Below are 18,672 nucleotides of genomic sequence, written 5' to 3' on the forward strand. Positions count from 1 at the left end.
TTAATGAATAAAATGATCCATTATTACAATCTTATTCTATTGTGTTTATTGATATGATATACACAATAATCTAAGAACAGTCACATTTTCCTTTTTTTCAATTTTCTTTTATTCGTTCTTTTATTTGCGTTCACTATACTTGAACGTCAACCCGCAGGTTTCAGTAAGTCAACGCTCTATTGTCTAGATAAAAGGATGACCAAGAACTGTCTCGCAATTTTAATTCATACAAGAGCAATCAAGGTCGACAAATTTCTAAAAATTTCTCCGAAAATCAAATATTTTTGCAATGCAATTATGTTTAAATTAATTTCACCTCCAAAGCACGGAATCAAATGTCGTAAAACTGCAAGATTATAAATACTTAATTATAATTACGAATATAAGAAATGCTTTGCATATTTAGTCCTTTAATAGACACAAAATGTGAGAAATGACGCAAAAATCAAGATGAATTAAAATATTTATTTTCTTCTGCATAAAACTTGGTGTAAGCTTGATCTATAAATTGACAGAACGAACTATATTTTAAAATTGTATGATCTATACAAAAACATTACAAGTTTATAAGGTTTATGGCAATTTTGCCGAATTGGTTTGATTATTACTACCGTTTACCTCGAAGGTGAAAGAAAGAAAGAAAGAAAGAAAGAAAGAAAAAAAGAAAGAAAGATAGATAGAAAAGAGGTTTACACAATTATGTGCTCTTTAGTGATCTTGGTAGGAAAGTATTCTAGAAATGAATTTTCCACTTCCTTTCTAATTATATATCATGATTAACAACCCCCCTACTCGCTATAATTACGAGTTTTGTACGACACGAAGATACAGTTCTACACATTACCTCGTCGCCGCGCCGACTATCTATTCTACAACGAAGCAGCTTGCTCCCCTACGTGTAACATCAGCGGTGGGGGTGTGACAAATGCAGGTTCGAAGCAAAGAAAATCTCTTCTTTTCGTTATATCTCTCTTCTCTTTCTTTCCATTCCATATTCAAAATTTTTAAGGCTGATTAGTGGTAAATGGTGTAACGCCATTATTAGCCATATTGTCCAGAACGCTGCCTATGTAAGCAGCTACATCAATTGATGCTTCTTCTGATTTTCTTATAAACGGATGCTCCAAAAGCTTATTGTACTTTGGACGTTGAGTTTCCTCTTTAATTAAGCTATTAAAATGAAAACGAAATGTTATTAATATTATTATTACGATTACTAATTGATAAGTATAATAAATCGAATTACCAGGTGTTTACGAAGTTAACAAAATCCATAGTGAAATGATTTCCATTTTCGTTTGGTGTTAATCTTGGTGGATCGCCTTGAACCACTTGATAGAGTTGCTCAAAAACTGAGTTCCATTTTGGATAAGGAAAATATCCAGTGGCAACTTCCATCAAAGTGATTCCTAGGGACCAGACATCGCTCCTAACGTCGTAACCACGTGCTCTTTGAGGATCTATTCGCTCGGGCTGGAAACAAATTTTCAATAGTGAATATATTTGCGAAAATAATTTTTCAATTCGGTTTTTATTGTTTCAAACGACCAGGGACCTATGCTGAAAGTTCAGGGTGTCTACTATTTTCGTTTAACAAAATTCCCGGTTATTTCCCGGTTTTTCCCGGCTATATCCTAATTTTTTCCCGGTTTTTTTTTCTTATCAAATTTAAATTTAAATTTGATTTCAAACATAAATAAATCATTAAATTTTTTTAAAATAATGTTTTTTTCAATAATTTTAATTAAACACTTGGAAAATACTTGAATTAAACAAAGAATTTTTTCAAGTTTTTAAAAATAATCTTGTCTCTTTATAATTATAATTGAAAATTGTATTTTTCAATTTTATTAAAATTACATTGATAATAATTGAACTTCTGCAAAGAATTTTACTATTTATAAAAATAATTGAATCCTTCCAAAGAATGCTATTATTTATGAAAATAATTTAATTTTTGTGAAGAATTTTATTAAAATTTTTGAAAATAATAAGCAGCTATAATTAATTATTTACTTAATATGTATCTAATAAACATTTAATTTGCTCAAGAAATAAATAAATATCATTTATTTGAACATTCAGAAATATAAAATGATAAAAATTTAAGAGAAGTTCAATAATTATAATTATTAAATAATAATAGAATAGTATAATTTTTAGAAGCAAAAAATTGATTTAAAACTGTAAGAGGGACTTAAAATTTTAAAAATAAAATTATAATTATGGTCACTAACTTCCCTTGATTATTTTCGAAAAATTTAAATAAAATTCTTTAAAAAAATTCAATTATTTTTCAAAAAAAGTAAAAAAATTTCAATGATTTGTTTAGAAAAATTCAATTATCTTGAAACAATAGAATTAAAAAATTACAACAATTTTATTTTTTAGATTTAAAAAAAATTTTGCGAAAGTTCAATTTTATTAAACAATTTTAAGTATGTATATTTTTTTTAAATTAACTAATAAAAATTTTAATTATTAATCTTCGCAGTAAGAAACATGAATACATTAGAATTTTACTCTTTATAATATTCAATTATTAATCAATTATTAAATTAAAATACTTTGAAAATTCTATTTGTTAAGAAGTTTCTAATGAATTTCTTTAACAAATTTAATTACATATTTTCAGTCGAATTTCACAATATTTCTATTAACTCCATAATTTTTTTTAAATTTATTTACATAATATATTTGAATTGGTAACTGATTTTTTATCATCAAATTAATTATTTTTAACTAACTTAAATTTAGAGAACAGTATAAATATCTATAAAAATTGAAATAAAAATTGATTTTTTAAAAACAAATTAAAATAATAAAACTTTTTTAATTTTTGTGAAAAAATTCCCGGTTCGGTATAAAATTCCCGGCTAATTCCCGGTCAAATAAAATTCCCGGTTATTTCCCGGTTTTCCCGGAATTCCCGGTTAGTAGACACCCTGGACTGAAAGAAAACTAAATTAAAAATCGACTCGCAGACCTCGGATCGACTTTAACGAGTCAAAAAAGTCGCTTTCGTCGATTAACAATAGAAAATCAGTGAAGATTTAGGGAAATACAAAATAACATTTTTGTGACAACACTGAATTAATTAAACGACTGAATTTAGAAATCAGTGAAGATTCAGGGAAATACAAAATAACATTTTTGTATTTCTTTGAATCTTCACTGATTTCTAAATTCAATTAATCAAAACTTGAATAACTTTGCTAAATAAATATTTAAATACTTTTTATTTCTTTTTTCTCGGGAAATAAAATTAAGAACATTTCAACTTCTGAAATTTGATAATTCCTAAAAATTAAAAGTAGAACTCTTCCAAAATTCAATTATTTTCTACAATTCTTAATTAAACTTCATCTTTCAATTAATTATCTAATATTAATTTTTAATAATTTTCCAAAAGTTCTACGAGAATTCAATTATTTTAATACAAAAATTTACTTTTTTACAAGAATTGAAACTGTCTATTTTTCTTTCTAAAGATATTAAGGTAGAATATTTTCAAAAATATTAATAAAAAAATTCATAATATTAATTTTTTAAAAATATTTTTAAATAATTTTTTAAATTAACTGTTTGACAATAGTATAATATAATATATATATAATTTACTTTATTGAATCTTAAAAAATTATTATAAAAACAATACTAAGAATTAGTTTTTTTTATAAAAATATTGTAATGTAATTTTTCAAAAATAGGTAATTGAATTGACAAAAAAAAGTTTTGTATAATTGAAAAAAAACTAATTAATTTTTTGAAGAATTTTAATTACAAATTTTGAATTATGATTATTTTCTTCAAAATGTTAAAAATAATTCTAAAAAATTGTAATGTTATTATTTTTTGTATGTATTTGAATTTTCGGAAATATGAAATCGAAAATATTGAAAATATGTAATTGAATTTTAAAAATTTAGAATGCAAAAATTCTGAGAATTACTTTTTTCAAAAATATTTTAATATAATTCTTAGAAACTAATTTTCATTAATTTTCATTTCTTATAAAATTTACAATTAAAGATTTTTCATTAAAATTTTTGAGAATTAAATTATTTTCAAAATTTTGCAAATTGAAATTCTTCCAAAGTTGATTTTCAAAATTTTTAATAAAGTCAATTATTTTCAATTAAATTTTACAAAATTTCAATTATTCAAAAGCTTTTCAAAATAATAAAAAAATTTTAACAATTACATAAAAAGGTTTTGAATATTTTGTATATTTCGAAAATTTAATTAGAAAAATTATTCAAAAATAACTTTTTAAAGATTTGTCTATTATACTTTTCATAGTAATAAAAATCGAAATAAGTTGCAGTTTTACTAAAATTGTGGTATTTTGTCACAAAATTTGTAAAAAAAAAAGTCGAAAAAGTCGAAAAAGTCATAATATCCAAGGCCTGGACTTAAAATAAAATTAACGAACTGAATTTAATTTCGTGTCGACTTGAAACAAAATTAACGAACTGAATTTTATTTCATGTCTACTTGAAACTAAAGTTTGAAAAACTCCTTTTACTACTTCGTGGATATCATTAAGTATTATTTCTTTAAACTTTCTTATTTTTGTCTGTGATTCTTTAACTAAAACCAAATAACCGAGTTTCCCAGGCATTTATTTTCGATTTACATTGTAATAAAGTCAGTTTTCATTTTTAAATTAAATTTTATGAATTTATAAATAAAACTTTAAAATTAACCATCACTCCGAGTCAAATTTGACTTTTGACTCGGAGTGATCGTTAATTTTAAAGTTTTATTTATAATAATTGAAAATGATTTGTTCAGTTACGTACAGCCATGTAAGGTCTGCAACCTGCGTCTCTGGTCCGAGCGATGGAATCTACTAATTGTCCAGAAATGCCAAAGTCACAGAGCTTAATATTTCCACGACGATCTAGCAAAATATTGCTAGGTTTGACATCCCGATGAATGATCCTCAATTTCTCCTTAAGGTAATTCAACGCCTTCACAGTAGCAACAGTGATTTTTCCCAGGATACTCTCTGGTATCCTATCGTTCAACCTCTCATAAATGAATTTGTAAAATTTATCAAGAGAAGTGTCCATTAGCTCCATGCAAATCCAACAGTCGCCCTAAATCGTTATCGATTACACAGATTTATTTATATTTAGAAATTTTATTTCCGATTGCATACTTGATAAAATTAAAAAACCCGATAATTACTTAAATAATTAATATTAACTTGAATAGAGAATAGAATTTTTAATTTGGAATTAAAAATTGCAAACTTCAATAAAGGCATGTTACCTCTTTAAACAGAGCCCCGTAAAATTGCACAATGCAAGGACAGTCATTAGATTTCATGACAACTTCGAGATCCATTAATAACTGCTTTTGCTCCTTCTCATCGACCGTCGAACGAATTCTCTATAATGGACAATATTTTTTAGCAAACCACAAGTTCCATAACTTTTGCTTCAGTTTTAAAAGTTTTACAATAATTTACCTTCACAGCCATAACGGTATCGCTTATCCTATGTATCATCTTATTTACAGTACCAAATCCCCCTCTTCCTATTTCTCCCAAATCCTGAAGATCTTCACTGGTAAAATCGTATATAGTGTCTGGAGATAATTGCAATTTCCCAGTACTCTGCATTGATTGACACATTCTTAATTTTTCCCTAAAAAAATGGACAGACAATTCAATAGTATTTCATTTCATTTCATTTCATTATTGCAATTATTTACAGATAAATACCTCGCTTTATCGGGAAGAAATTCTTGTTGTTGTCTGGGCCTTGCAGGAAGTTTTGGTAGAGTTAGTGGTAAGCTAGGACGTGATCTGCGAAAATAGATTTAATTATTGGTAACAAATACAAATGAAACATTAAATTTTCTACAAAAATTAACTTACAAGGGTGGGCACACTGAAGGAGCTGCTGAATTTGAGAGTGTAGAACTGGTTGAATTAGAGAATGACTTACTGCCTCCTTGTGTTTGAAAGCTAAGCTTCAATTGTCTTCTTTTTTCTAATAAAGCACAAACAATTAAATAGCGTGTAATTTCTGATTTATTTATAAATGTAGAAAAAAACTCACCAGACATGTCGTTTTGAACGTCATTGTTCGCTCGAAAATCCATCCGTTGAAAATTAAATGATCTGGAAGATCCTATAGGAACATAAATACATTTATTACGTGTCATTACTCCAATACAACTCTAATTTTGGAAACAAAATGTTTCAAATGTTTCATTATTCGTAAACATTATTGAAAACTTGAAAATATTTCTTTCAATTTCTCAAGACGAATATAGATCAAATTTAATTACATATCGTTATAAAAATAATGGTTTTCTAAACATAAACTCGATTTTTTCTATACAAATGTTTTTGTTTCAACGGTTTGAACATTAAAAAATGTAATAAACTCAAAGTTTAATGTAATTTCACCTCATATTTTCTTTTCACTGTATAAAAATACAAAATTTGTAAAATATTTCACTGACCTGATGGACTAGATGATCTCCATTGATACCGCATTTGTCTAAACTTTTCTAAATTTTGAAAAAGGGAAATATATCAGTTTACAGAAATTAAAATACCTTCTCATGTGATGAGAATGTAAAAAACATATTTTATATATAAAATATTTTTTTAATTTTCTTCAATTCTGCAGTAATATTTAAATATCAAGTACATTTAATATTTAATCCAATATTTAATTACGTAAAACGAAAATTATTATTAGTAAATAAAAATTCAGTATTTTCTTTGAAGAATTCAAATAATATTTAACAATAATTTTTAACAACTTATTCATGTATAGACATTACTGAAAACAAAAAGAAAAAGTCGTGATTTATTAAGCAGTAAGTAAACAGTTTTTTTCCACAATAATCATAGCGTACTGCAATTATATAGCAAACAATATTCGGACTTTAAAAAATATAATATAAATACTTGAAATAATACCTAGGGAAAGGAATAAAATAAAATTGAAGGGAATTATCGTTTAGGGTGAAATAGAGAAAACTGTTCACTGCTGCATATCACAAGCATATCTTAAGTAAACAAAGAAAAGAAAAGTATTAAGTACGTAATGTCAACTAAAAAAATCGGTAGACATTGAATCCCGCCAGGTTAATCAGTAAGGTTAGAATCGTCAAATTTAGATTTCAAGTTGTAAAAAAAGAGTAAATAAAATATTAATGTACCTTGATTGATCTGATTTGAGGAGTTTCCTTGATTTTCAGCCATCGTGTAAGTTGTACAAATGTCCGGTTGTTTAAAGTATAGAAACCACTTGTCAGGCGCACCTCAGGGGCCTTCCTCACAAGGGCTTATCAACTTAACATATGCGTAATACATCGTGGACATTATTTATGAAATTTAGCGTCAAATTTATACCGAAAACAAAATGATTTTACAAACTTTAAAGCTGAAGCTCGGTGTGCCTTGATTTTTCCAAGAATTTACACTTAAACACACAGTCAATAGTGTGTCGCACGACTTGACTGGACCTGACTGACAAAACGAATCAGGGAATGAGGAACTAAAGTCAGAACACTTGGAACGCGGAATTAAACAAGACCAGAGGGTCCACACTCCACACTCCACAGGCATTTAAAGAGTTTTTGAAGGTTTTTGTATTGTTATCATTTTGTACATATATAATTTTACTCGGAATATCATATAAATAATTATTCTTACTAAATTATAAATTGAATTATAAATTATCGTTGGTAACCTGTGAATAAGATATATCAATTTATATCAAACAAGATATTATTTACGCCTTTCAAATGGCGTCACTCTGTAATCTTGTGACACGAGGATTAATTTATAATCCCTTTAAAGGGCTAGAAAGGTAAATTAATTTTTAAATTTTGTAAAATCTGATTAAAAACAGATTTTTATTTATTATTGTTCATTTCGTTACTAATAAAAATATAGATTTTGCTTTTGTATACAATTATAAATGTTTACGTTTGACATAACCTCAAAATTTCGATAAAAATATTCTTTATTAAATAAAGAATATTTTTCTTCTTTATTAAGTCAAAAATATTTTTGTAATTGCATTTAAAGACATTTAATTTCAAAAATTAAAAAAATATTTCCATTTTCAGATTAACGGTAATTTATTCAGCAAAAAATTATAGTGTATTTCCAAAGAGTATGAGAAGTCCTGTTTTTAAAGAAGATGAGCAATTAGAACTTGAAGAAGATAAACAATTACAAAAATTGTCCCTTCAGCATATATTACCTGCCTTTTCTAATCATACGTGTTCAGAATTTCATGATCCTTTAACGCGGTATGTAAAAACCTTACATACAAACTTATCATCTTCACTTTATGAAAAATTAATCTAATTGAGCAATTTTTTTGTAGAAAATTTACAAATTTTATTATGAGAAAAGGAAAAAAAGTTGTAGCAGATAATGAATTAAGAAAATGTTTTACATCTATGAAAAGAATACAGATTGAGCGTTTTCACAAAGCAGAGACCCAAGAAGAAAAAGATGAAATTGAACTCGATCCGATAACCATTTTGCATAAAGCAGTAGAAAACGCTTCACCGGCTCTAGAAACAGTAAAACTAAGAAGGGGAGGAGTTAAATACGACGTAAATAAATATTTCTTTAGATAATTAAAATTCTAATGTAGCAGTTGATACAAATTTCATTTTTAAGGTTCCTCACCCATTGTCTGCAAAGCGATCGGAATTTTTGGCAATGAATTGGTTGATACAAGCTGCTCAAGTGAAAGAACGTACAGTACACTTTTACGACTGTTTAGCCAGAGAGTTAATTAACGCTTCCAATAATACAGTAAGAAAATACATTTTTTCTCAAGTTTTTTAAACATACATAGTATGTATTATTTAAATTAGTATCATTTTCTCATTTATTTTTAGGGAAGTGTTGTAAAGAGAAAATTGGAGTTACACAAACATTGTGAGGCTAATCGAGCGTATGCTCATTTCAGGTGGAATTAAACATAATTGTTGGTAATGATTAGAAACTAATAGTACTTTAAATTTGTAAATAAATGATTTTGTTAAAAATCAAAATGAAATCAAAATTTCTTCAGTTTTTTCGCAATATGATAATTCAATATTTCAATCATCTTTTATTCATTTCATAACATTTATTATACAAGCATGCATGGATTAATAAATAGTGTTATTTTAAATTATGTTTAAACTTTTAAAATTTCAATTATAAAAAATATAAAAAAGTATATTATTTAAAAAGTTTAAAAATATAAAAAGTGAAAGTGAACTTTTGCACGTTTACCTATCTTTAAATCTTAAATCTTAAATATTTAATAGTTTAGTTTAGGCAAATTGTTACTATAATTTGACCTTCAATAAAAAAAACCCCTGATAACTTTACAATACTTTTTAATATTTTCCAATGTTTGCACTTTAAGGTAAATATAGGTATGTACCTTGAAAATATAAAAAATGTCCCATTTTTTGACTTTTGAATATTTGATGATACCAAAAAGTAATACGAGATCAACAATGATAAAGATAAAGAGTGGCTCTCTTATAGTAAAGTTGAAGAATTGTTTTTACAATAAGTCAATTAAAAAAAGGTATTTCTCGAATACAATAATACTTCGAGTTTCGGCTTTGAGTCCTGCACATCACACTCTGTGCGCAATCATACAAATTGATCGTTCATGTATTTTCGTAAATTTAGCACACACTCATTCATTCACTTAACTAATATAATCACTTATTCACTTCCTAATTTATTTGATCTTACATTTCAGAAGTCACTGTAATAATTCAAATGAATTTTATATAGCCTATATCTTGGTAGAAATACGAGACCGTATTATCCAACAAAGTGACTAATATATGTTCTTTTTATCCTTTAGAAAACCATAGTCAATTAAAATTAGAATAAAACTAGGGACCGATGGATGAAATAAAAGTTAATTTACTTCATTATCGGGATTCTGCTTTTGTTTTCGGTGGTTTAAAGGCTTTCATTTTCTTCGTTTTCTTCTGTTTCGTAGCACCAGAGCCAGATTGAAAAGCTTTCCAACTGTCCACTCTCAGTTGTCTCGATTCTTCGAAATTCTTTTGCCATTCACGCTCCATAGCTGCTTGAGCTTCTGCTGATAGTTCTTCTTCTCTTTTTCGTTTCCTTTGTTCGGCGTCTCGAGTCGCCAGTTCTCGTCTGAAATTAAATTAATAATAAAGGTTGTTTATTTTATACTTTGTAGAGTTTAAATATAATTGTAGAAGGAATAAGACAAACCTTCTGCGTTCCATATCCGCAAAAAGTTTCATGGTCATGACCCAAATTGCATGTCTGTAACCTTCTTCAGATTCTTCTTCTAATAATTGAACTGCACTTCCTTCGCCAATTTTTCCTTCCTTTTTTAATTTCTTTTTCTTCTCGGCAATCTACGATGATGGAAATTACATTAAATGAAAATAAAAACTATCTTTTTTAATTAATTTAATTAAAATTAATTACCATGTGATCTGTTCTAGCCTTTGCCTCTTCAATAACATCCATACACTTTGCTCTTGTTTCTTCACATTCCAAGGTTTTCCATGCTTTATTGACAACTAAACAAAAAATCAAACTGTTAGCACAAAACTACGAAATTGTCGGGTTTTAATATTTGCAATTTTAACTTACTTTCAAAAGATTGTTGAGCTCTTTCTGCATCGTCTTGATTTTTATCAGGATGGACCAATATAGACATCTGAAAGAAAGAAATTATTACAATCATAATTATTTCAAATAATCAAATCGTGTATTCGTGTATTTGTATAAATAGACCAAATTTAATCCAAAGAATTATTTTTTTCTGCTAATAAATTTCCAAAATACATACACGTCTATATTTTTTCTTTGCTTCTTCCAAAGAGGTGGCAGGCTCGATTTGAAGAACTTCAAAAGGATTTAAATTAAAATAGGACGAACCAGGACGTAAGAGCCTGTCTATTTGCTGTTTTGGAGTTAGAACCGAGTCCCTTTTTTCTATTTCTTTAACCTGAAAAAAATTGTCTTTGTAAAAATAAAAAAATTCGTGCAAAATCTTACAAATTAGCAGAAATCGGAAAAATTGCCACTAATTATTAATTTTCATAAAAGAGTCAATATTTAAATGTATCTAAAAGATAAATAAATTTTCAGGTTAGGCTTATACATGCTTATTTTCCTCAAGGTTATTTAAATAAGAAAATTATTATTCATCAATATTTTCTCATTCCAAGTTATATTGAGAATTGGAAAATTTACCTTAAGGATTAAATTTACAAACTTTAATAAAAATTTGCGTAATAAACACAAAGTAAATAAGAATGACGTTTTCAGTGAGCCCGGGAATGGAAGAGAATATTTATGATTATATAATAGGTAAAATATTTTAAATTTCACGAAAGAAGAAAAAATTTATATTCTTAATTTATTTATTGTAATAATTTCAACGTACTTCAGTGTAAAATTCATTAAATTCATCTTCTTTCTTTGTGGAAATTTCAGAAGGCAAACTTGAGTTGGTCGCAGCCATTTTTGACAAACTGATTGAAATTGCGATCTGCACCATCTGGTGTGTAAATGGCAAACGTTACGTGTTGTTGCTGAATGTACCGATCATTGATAAACAAGGTTAGGTTAATTTTATTTTTTTCCTTTTTTTCTTTACAGATTTGGCCTCGTGGTTGCTGTATTTTTAGGAAGATTTCGCTGGGATCAGTTTTCTATCGTGAGGATCGTGATTTATAGATCAACAGAATATTTCGACGAAAAGTACATCGGAACATCAAAATTCAGAATTCAAATTTGGTAAGTAAGAAAAATATATTAATGTGTAATGTTTATAAATAGATTCTATTATGTTCAATAGTAGATTTACAGTAATTTTAATGTAAAACTTGTGTAAACGAGTTATTGCATCAGAATTGTTGTAATCTCCAGTTAGAATTTTAAAGGTTGTGTTACAAACAAAAATATTGGTATTAATTATAATTTACTGGATATAAGAAGGTAATTTTAGGTGCAAAATGGTAAAATTTCTTTTTTTTATAAATCATATGCTGCATGTGATAAGAAATATGAAATCTTCATAATATCACATACAAATTGCAGAAATTTTGTTGCATTATATTTTAGTTTACTGTCGACCCCGCGTCGACAGAGGTAATTACGGAACATCTTTTTTAAACTTTGTAGTAAATTGTTTTAATTTGGTTCTTGTTTTAAATAATTGTTTAATATTTTGCCTACAAAGTAACACAAGTGCTTTTATTTTTATTGACACTGAAAACGAGAATAAAATATAATTGTCAAACGTCAAAAAGGTGAAAAGGTTATTTCTAAAAAGTAAAAAGGGCAGAATTTCTTTAACTTCTGCTGGGTAGTTATGAAACAAAATAAAAAATTTCTTATTAACCGCAGAAATTTACTTTGTAACAAGTAAAGAATATTTCAATGATTTGTATTTTTATGTAGTTTATTTAGTTAAAAAATAATATTTGAATTTTATGAAGGTAAAACTTAGTCTAAAAAATTACAATTATTAATATTTATACACAAATGTTAATTTAAAATCTTTCTTCTTGGATTAATTGAAGAGCCAATTATTAATATTTTTAAGTTATTTAACATGTGTATAAATTTTCGAAATTAGCTTTTATTCTATATTTACTAACAATAATTTGTTATCTACAGTTGCCCCAAATGCGAGGCAATTATGGAACAATATTTCGGTTTAAATAGCTCCTTCAAAAAATTATTTTGTTAATGAAATTTGGAGGAAATCTTCAGAAAGATGTTCACAATATATTTGAATAGTTAAGAAATTCTTTTTATAAAATTTATATTTTTGGTGCAGATAAACTAAAAAAAATGCAATTTTTATTCCATAATTTCCCCGCTTGATGATATACTTTAAGAGTTTAAATAAACTTTGATTTTAATGATTAATAACTTTGAAAAATAAACAAATATTTAAAAGAACTGCAAATCGATGGTTAAATTAACCAAATGCCAAAGTGTTTCAATTAAATGTTCTCACAAAGTTTGACTTTATAGATATAGGAATGTTTAGGATTTGTGTTTAAGTCTATAAACTAATAAATTGTAAGTTAATTAAATTGGAACCTCGAATATTCCAACTAATTCATACAGGACTTGGTTCGGATAATATAGACATTGCAATTATTATTTTCGTTTATATTTATGGAGAAATAATTCTTTTGAAATGATTTTATTAACTAGTAAATGGCATTTATATCTTCTTTTAGATAATTTACATTAAAAATCAGTGGATAGTTCGTAAAATTTCTTTATTTTTTTGAGATTTTTGTACCGAGATATGGATGTAAAAATTGAAAGTTTGGATTTAAGACAACGAAAAAATTCAGATAATGGAAGTGCGGATAAAACTATTTACAGTTCGGATAGCAGAGGTCCCACTGTATATTTTTAATTTATTTATATATAACAGAAAAACTGCGGTAAGTGACATTGTTGTTTAGGTCGCAATTTCTAAACATACAAATTTGTATTTGAAGCGAACCTAAAGTAATTTACCAAAGTTTTCCTGTATAGCTTGTAAGATTTCCAGTAATTTAAAAAATCTAAACATTTATTAACAGAATGTATTTGCAAAATTTATATTTATACAAGGTCATATGCGTGTTTTATGTATTTTCCTCATTAGGTAAAGTTCCTAATGAACCTTCGAATGTAATGCGGCATTTCCGCTTTATTTGAAGAATGTTAATATTACATGTAAATCATGAAAATTGCATACTGAACCTTACACTTTGCTCTTATATTTAATGCCTTAAAATAGTACATTTTTTCTGTATTTTGTAAGAGAATTTACTTTCAATTATTAGTAAATGATAAATCGTATAATAGTCTAAAGGAGAATTCAAAATTTGAGGATTCTAAATTGTAAAATTAATTTTATGTTCATAAAGTGTTTGTACGTTGTCAAAATAAATTTTTATTGATCAAATCTTTACAATAATTATATGCAGCCAATTCAGTTAATTTCTTGTGTAGGGTACACGGAGAGACCCACATTTGTAAAAATTACTAAAAAATGGTTGCAATGACCGCAAATAAGGGGACTTTTAGCATAATGTACTACAGAATTAGATAAATTTACAAAAGAAATAGATAAATTTGCTACATTGAAATAGCAAGTTTTAATATTTTGTGTAAGAGTTGTAAATGTAGCGAAAATTGATTATAGTTTTCTCTAATTTCATTAGACAAAATCTGACAACTGAAAAAATTTTCTACTAAAACCTACTATCCACTGTAGTAATTTTTGGTGAGCAAGTGTGGCTAGCGAGTGCAGTCATATGGCGCCTGCATTTCTATTGGTTGCTAACTTTGCTTTACTGCTTGTTCTATGCCTATATGAACCAGCTCATCTTTGCATCTTGATTTTGTTTGCAATTTTCTACAGTGAAATTTTATGTGTTTAATCTATGGCCATTTGATTTATCAACAGACCAATTAAGAAGAAGAAGAAGAAGAAGGAGATTATCTACAAAACGTAGATCGTTCGTTATCTCAGAAATTGACCATTATAAATTAATAAATTTTGCATTTATTCCTGTCCCAAGAACTATGTCTTATAATAAGTTGTTAAAAGTAAATTGCTTTCTCGTAAGTGCTGTAAATTTTCATCATTCAATATATAAGGAAACAAAGATGTATACTTTCAGTGAAATTCGTTGTCGTGCGTGCAGTTGTGTATTAGTGTTTTAATTAACCGCGTCTATACATATAAGTGAAATAAACACGTGTGTGTCTTCAAATATTTATCCAACAAATATATAAGTATGTGTGTGTCTGTGTATGTAAAAATCCTTCCAGTTTATCCCCATTAGTCAAGAATTGACGGGAAACCGGCGATAAAAATCCGTATTTTTTCTTTCACTCTTTCTTTCTGCATTTACAAACGACTATAGTAATTTTACGTACACAATGTTTCTGAGTTTTATTTTACTACAGTTGTTTGGAACTATTGGACGAAATAGTAAGAAACTTTGCTAATTTGGTGAACATTTTTCGGATTAGTGACTTAGTGTAGAAAATAGTAAAAAATACAAAAAGTCCCCTTATTTCCGGTGGTTGCAATGTGAAAATAGTAAATTCTAGTGTGATTTTATACAAAAATTAATAATCTCGGTCTCTCCGTGTATAGTAAAAATTTGGTTTGATTTGGAAAATTATTTACTTAAAATATTTTTCTCTAAACTAAAAAGCAGAAAATTGTAATTGGGCCTTAAAACAAAAGTTTCTTTGAGAGTTGCAACCATCTTATCATATAGTCGTGCCGCTAATAGCTCACCTCGCTTGTGTAGGTGTTTAGTAGAATTAGGGGATGTAATAAATACTCTATCCTTAACCTGGCTTGCACCTAAAAGATCTCTGGGTACCACCACTCAAACTGCCTCAGGCAAGCTTCTTTTTCACGTTCTAATTCGCACAGCAACTGCAAATTCACACGATAAAGTCTCTATCGTAAAATTACACCAGTACGATTCATATTACATTATCTGAGAAAACTTACCATTAAACTGCAAACAGATTTTTCACTTTGCACATTTTCTCAAAGAAATTCACTAATTGGATTGTTGCTCTTATAACATTATTACACCATAGTTAAATGATTTCAATCTTTTTTTAAGATGTAAGCATATACTTAGTGTTGCATTTCGAGAATCTCTTCTTCATCATAAAAGAAAAGAGATGAAAGCGTTTGTTTTCAATCTTTTTTTCATCATATTTCTTTTTATTCGATTGACAGTACCAAACTTTTTTTTAGTTTTTTAATACTTCATTTGACGTTAATCTTGAAACCAACCACACACAAAGTGAAATAGTATATCTGGAGTAAAGCAAAACTTGTCCGCAGTAGCCTCTAAGAGGACATTCTTTGAAATTTCACAGAGTGTATTAAACGGAGAATCGTGCACAACGTGAGATCCGGTAGTCGAGCACGAGAGTGTATGGCTCATCGCGATAAAGTTTATAAACTTTTGTCATCCATTTTGTATGATTATCGAGGTTTTTCTGCCTCAACAGAATTCGACTATCCTTGTGTATATATAATTATAAAAACGCGAATACCCTGATAACCCCAGGACCTCTAATAAATTGATACTTGACAAAATTTGCAATCACTAAAAAACGAATGTTTAGTGTATCACAGTACTAATAATAATAATTTGAATATTTAAGAAACATGAGATCAATAAGATTAATAAGGTAAGATATTGAATAAAAGGCTCGAGGATTAAACATTTAAATTTGCCTGACATAGTAAAACTTTAAATGATTATTTGTTGAGTTGTCAAAAGTGAAGTTTATTAAAATTGTCAATTAATCCGTAAAACAAGTGATATAAGATATCAGTAGCTTGTCGAAAGAAAAAATAATTAGATAACAAAATAAAATTTGCCAACGAGGAGGAGTTAAATAATTTCTCTATTGGCAACACTGCTGCACTAACTTCTATTCAAGAAGCAGGCGCCACAAGTTCGCTTCCTCGCTGCGCTTCGGGTTATTCCGACTTGGTTCGGATTCTTCGTTCTGTCGAGAGTCCACGAAAGTTTCAACAGTATGTGCCGTGCTACGTCGCCGGCAATTTCATTTCTGTTGGTTGTTATATACTTTCCTTCTCTATTAAATTGCACGAGTGACTAAAATAAAAAAAAACCACATACGATTTCTTCTTCCTCAGTGTTAGACAAGCTTCATCTTTGAAATTTGGCGGGAAATTAATCCCAAATTTTGTTTATTGTAAAAAAGGGAATTATTCGTATTATGTTGATTCACTTTCTGTGTCTAGTAGCCACGTGATTGGATCTTTCCGCGGTTTTTTGAAGAGAAAAACAAAAATTAGTTTTCGCGTATAAAAGTACTTGATCGTGTTTGAAATTAAGTGTGAATTCAATTGGAATAATTGAATAAGTTTTCAAGAACTTGAAGTTTTAACTGATGCAAAAGTGAGTGTATATGAAAAAAACTTGAAAAGTGAGTAATAAGATGTCAGAAGTGCCAGGGTCATCACAACGATATTCCTGGACGACTTTGGGATCTATGCCATTCAGTGTTAACAAGAAGTGTCTCAACTTCTTTTGAGGAACTTTTATTATCTCATTGACATTAAATGGTGATTGTCGAGTCACACACAAGTCGATAAGAGGAACCCGTTACATAATCCTGTTTTTTTGATCAAGGCCTTGAATGTCTTTTTGGTGGAATCTTTCAGGTTTCTGGTGTCGATGAGAAGCAGTGGGATCGAGTGCCACCAAAGAGCGAATAAAACGAGGTTGCTTGGAACGCGCCAGTCAATTTCGAGACCAGCCAGAGGACGTCCTTGAGATTCTTTGGGAAATTCGAGCGACGACCCATCGCCGATATCACGCGTATAGAAACTACGTCGCTCTTGGGTTGGCGAAACGCGGAGAGGGAGTGCACACGTATCACGAATTGACGAGATATCTCGTGAGGTTCTCTACTCACGTACACGCGTACGCAGACAGATTACACTCACACAGACACACAACATTCTCCAGAGAGCGTCTTGTGAGAAGGCAGGCGAGTGTTCGAGACGGGCAGAGTTGAAAATTCACCGAGAAGGTTGTGATATCGAAACATGACCACGTGACCGTCGAGTAGTTTGTAAACAGTTGGACCACGTGGTTTCCCCCGGTCGTCTCCTTGCGATCTAGTAGTGCACAGAACTGTGTTTTTACTCGAGATCATTTATCAACAACAAGTGCGATTAGTAGACTTTTCCAATTTTAAAAGTGACTCGAGTTTATTTGAAAAGTTGAATAGTTGGTTCGGTTCAAGTGTTCTCGTTGCTGATATTCCGACCCCGTGGTCGGAATTGCTGACAAAGGGCTAAAGTGGAGTACATCGAGAGCGGACAGATGATGGACTCGATGCCGGTACCAGTCACGGGATCAGCATCAGTCGCGGGCCAGCAAGGTGTGCCCTTTGACCTTGAGAGTGGGTTCGAACCGCAAACAAGAGCAAGATCAAACACGTGGCCGTTGCCAAGACCAGAGGGTTATGTTGAAGGAAATGTCCCTGGTGGCTCGGGGGGCAAGGAAGGTGTCGAAGGTGGGACCCCACCTCAACAGGGGCCACTCGCTCAGGGAGGTGGACTCCTTCCGGTGAAAAAGAATTCCTCAAGGAGGAATGCGTGGGGAAATTTGAGTTATGCTGATCTCATCACTCAGGCAATCACCAGTGCTCCGGAAAAAAGACTCACCCTTTCGCAAATTTACGAGTGGATGGTCCAGAATGTCGCTTATTTCAAGGACAAGGGGGACAGTAACAGCAGCGCCGGATGGAAGGTAAGATTTCATATCGTACCTATAATAGACGGTTTATTTTGCCTTCAAATACACCAACTCCAATTAAAAGATATAATCAATGATTAAATCCTTAACCGACCAATCATGGGCGATTAAAATGACTTTAATCGTTTTTATTAAGTTGGTGAAACTGGCCCTTAAGCTTTCAAGATATTTAAAAGATCTCATTATTCGATCTTCCATCTTAAAGGTCAATGCATCTTAAGATGCTTTTGATAACTTTTTTTGAAACAATAACTTATAGAAGTGACTACCATAGAGACTACCATCTTAAAATTACCTTTCTTAAAGTTGCCTTCT

General features: G+C 29.1%; 4 protein-coding genes across 4 annotated transcripts in view; 2 read left to right on the forward strand and 2 right to left on the reverse strand.

The window, feature by feature from the left end:
* Positions 1-23: 23 nt before the first annotated feature.
* LOC122500176 (dual specificity mitogen-activated protein kinase kinase 4-like) lies at positions 24-7,486 on the reverse strand. The gene is made up of 10 exons (XM_043608964.1): positions 7,192-7,486; positions 6,484-6,531; positions 6,075-6,146; positions 5,891-6,005; positions 5,735-5,818; positions 5,480-5,657; positions 5,281-5,400; positions 4,806-5,105; positions 1,247-1,473; positions 24-1,170 (listed from the first exon to the last, which is right to left on the reverse strand). Exons 1-10 carry the CDS (start codon positions 7,232-7,234, stop codon positions 1,005-1,007), a joined length of 1,353 nt encoding a protein of 450 aa, XP_043464899.1. The 5' UTR covers positions 7,235-7,486; the 3' UTR covers positions 24-1,004.
* A 94-nt stretch (positions 7,487-7,580) lies between these two features.
* LOC122500179 (28S ribosomal protein S7, mitochondrial) lies at positions 7,581-9,056 on the forward strand. The gene is made up of 5 exons (XM_043608969.1): positions 7,581-7,844; positions 8,107-8,292; positions 8,370-8,604; positions 8,672-8,809; positions 8,896-9,056. Exons 1-5 carry the CDS (start codon positions 7,780-7,782, stop codon positions 8,974-8,976), a joined length of 705 nt encoding a protein of 234 aa, XP_043464904.1. The 5' UTR covers positions 7,581-7,779; the 3' UTR covers positions 8,977-9,056.
* Positions 9,057-9,367: 311 nt separating this feature from the next.
* LOC122500177 (dnaJ homolog subfamily C member 8) lies at positions 9,368-11,579 on the reverse strand. Its single transcript, XM_043608965.1, has 6 exons — positions 11,445-11,579; positions 10,845-11,003; positions 10,646-10,712; positions 10,478-10,572; positions 10,256-10,404; positions 9,368-10,174 (listed from the first exon to the last, which is right to left on the reverse strand). Exons 1-6 carry the CDS (start codon positions 11,556-11,558, stop codon positions 9,940-9,942), a joined length of 819 nt encoding a protein of 272 aa, XP_043464900.1. The 5' UTR covers positions 11,559-11,579; the 3' UTR covers positions 9,368-9,939.
* Positions 11,580-16,621: 5,042 nt separating this feature from the next.
* Positions 16,622-18,672, forward strand: part of LOC122500175 (forkhead box protein O-like) — a 155,309-nt gene continuing 153,258 nt past the window's right edge. Inside the window, exon 1 of the mRNA XM_043608962.1 lies at positions 16,622-18,351. Coding sequence (XP_043464897.1) covers positions 17,923-18,351 — 429 coding nt within the window. The 5' untranslated portion in view covers positions 16,622-17,922. The remainder of the gene's footprint in view (positions 18,352-18,672) is intronic.

This window comes from Leptopilina heterotoma, unplaced genomic scaffold, assembly GCF_015476425.1.
Source record: "Leptopilina heterotoma isolate Lh14 unplaced genomic scaffold, ASM1547642v1 Lhet_182, whole genome shotgun sequence".
NCBI classification, from domain to species: Eukaryota; Metazoa; Arthropoda; class Insecta; order Hymenoptera; family Figitidae; genus Leptopilina; species Leptopilina heterotoma.

Excerpts from the sequence above, each read along its gene's own strand:
- LOC122500176 (XM_043608964.1), bottom strand. The coding sequence starts at position 7,234 with ATGGCTGAAAATCAAGGAAACTCCTCAAATCAGATCAATCAAG. Across the intron at positions 6,006-6,074 it reads CGTTCAAAACGACATGTCTG|AAAAAAGAAGACAATTGAAG; the intron begins GTGAGTTTTTTT and ends GTGCTTTATTAG. Across the intron at positions 5,401-5,479 it reads ATACCGTTATGGCTGTGAAG|AGAATTCGTTCGACGGTCGA; the intron begins GTAAATTATTGT and ends TGTCCATTATAG.
- LOC122500179 (XM_043608969.1), top strand. The coding sequence starts at position 7,780 with ATGGCGTCACTCTGTAATCTTGTGACACGAGGATTAATTTATAATCCC. Across the intron at positions 8,293-8,369 it reads TTTCATGATCCTTTAACGCG|AAAATTTACAAATTTTATTA; the intron begins GTATGTAAAAAC and ends ATTTTTTTGTAG. Across the intron at positions 8,810-8,895 it reads TTAACGCTTCCAATAATACA|GGAAGTGTTGTAAAGAGAAA; the intron begins GTAAGAAAATAC and ends ATTTATTTTTAG.
- LOC122500177 (XM_043608965.1), bottom strand. The coding sequence starts at position 11,558 with ATGGTGCAGATCGCAATTTCAATCAGTTTGTCAAAAATGGCTGCGACC. Across the intron at positions 10,713-10,844 it reads CAAAGAAAAAATATAGACGT|ATGTCTATATTGGTCCATCC; the intron begins GTATGTATTTTG and ends TCTTTCTTTCAG. Across the intron at positions 10,573-10,645 it reads AGCTCAACAATCTTTTGAAA|TTGTCAATAAAGCATGGAAA; the intron begins GTAAGTTAAAAT and ends TTTTTTGTTTAG.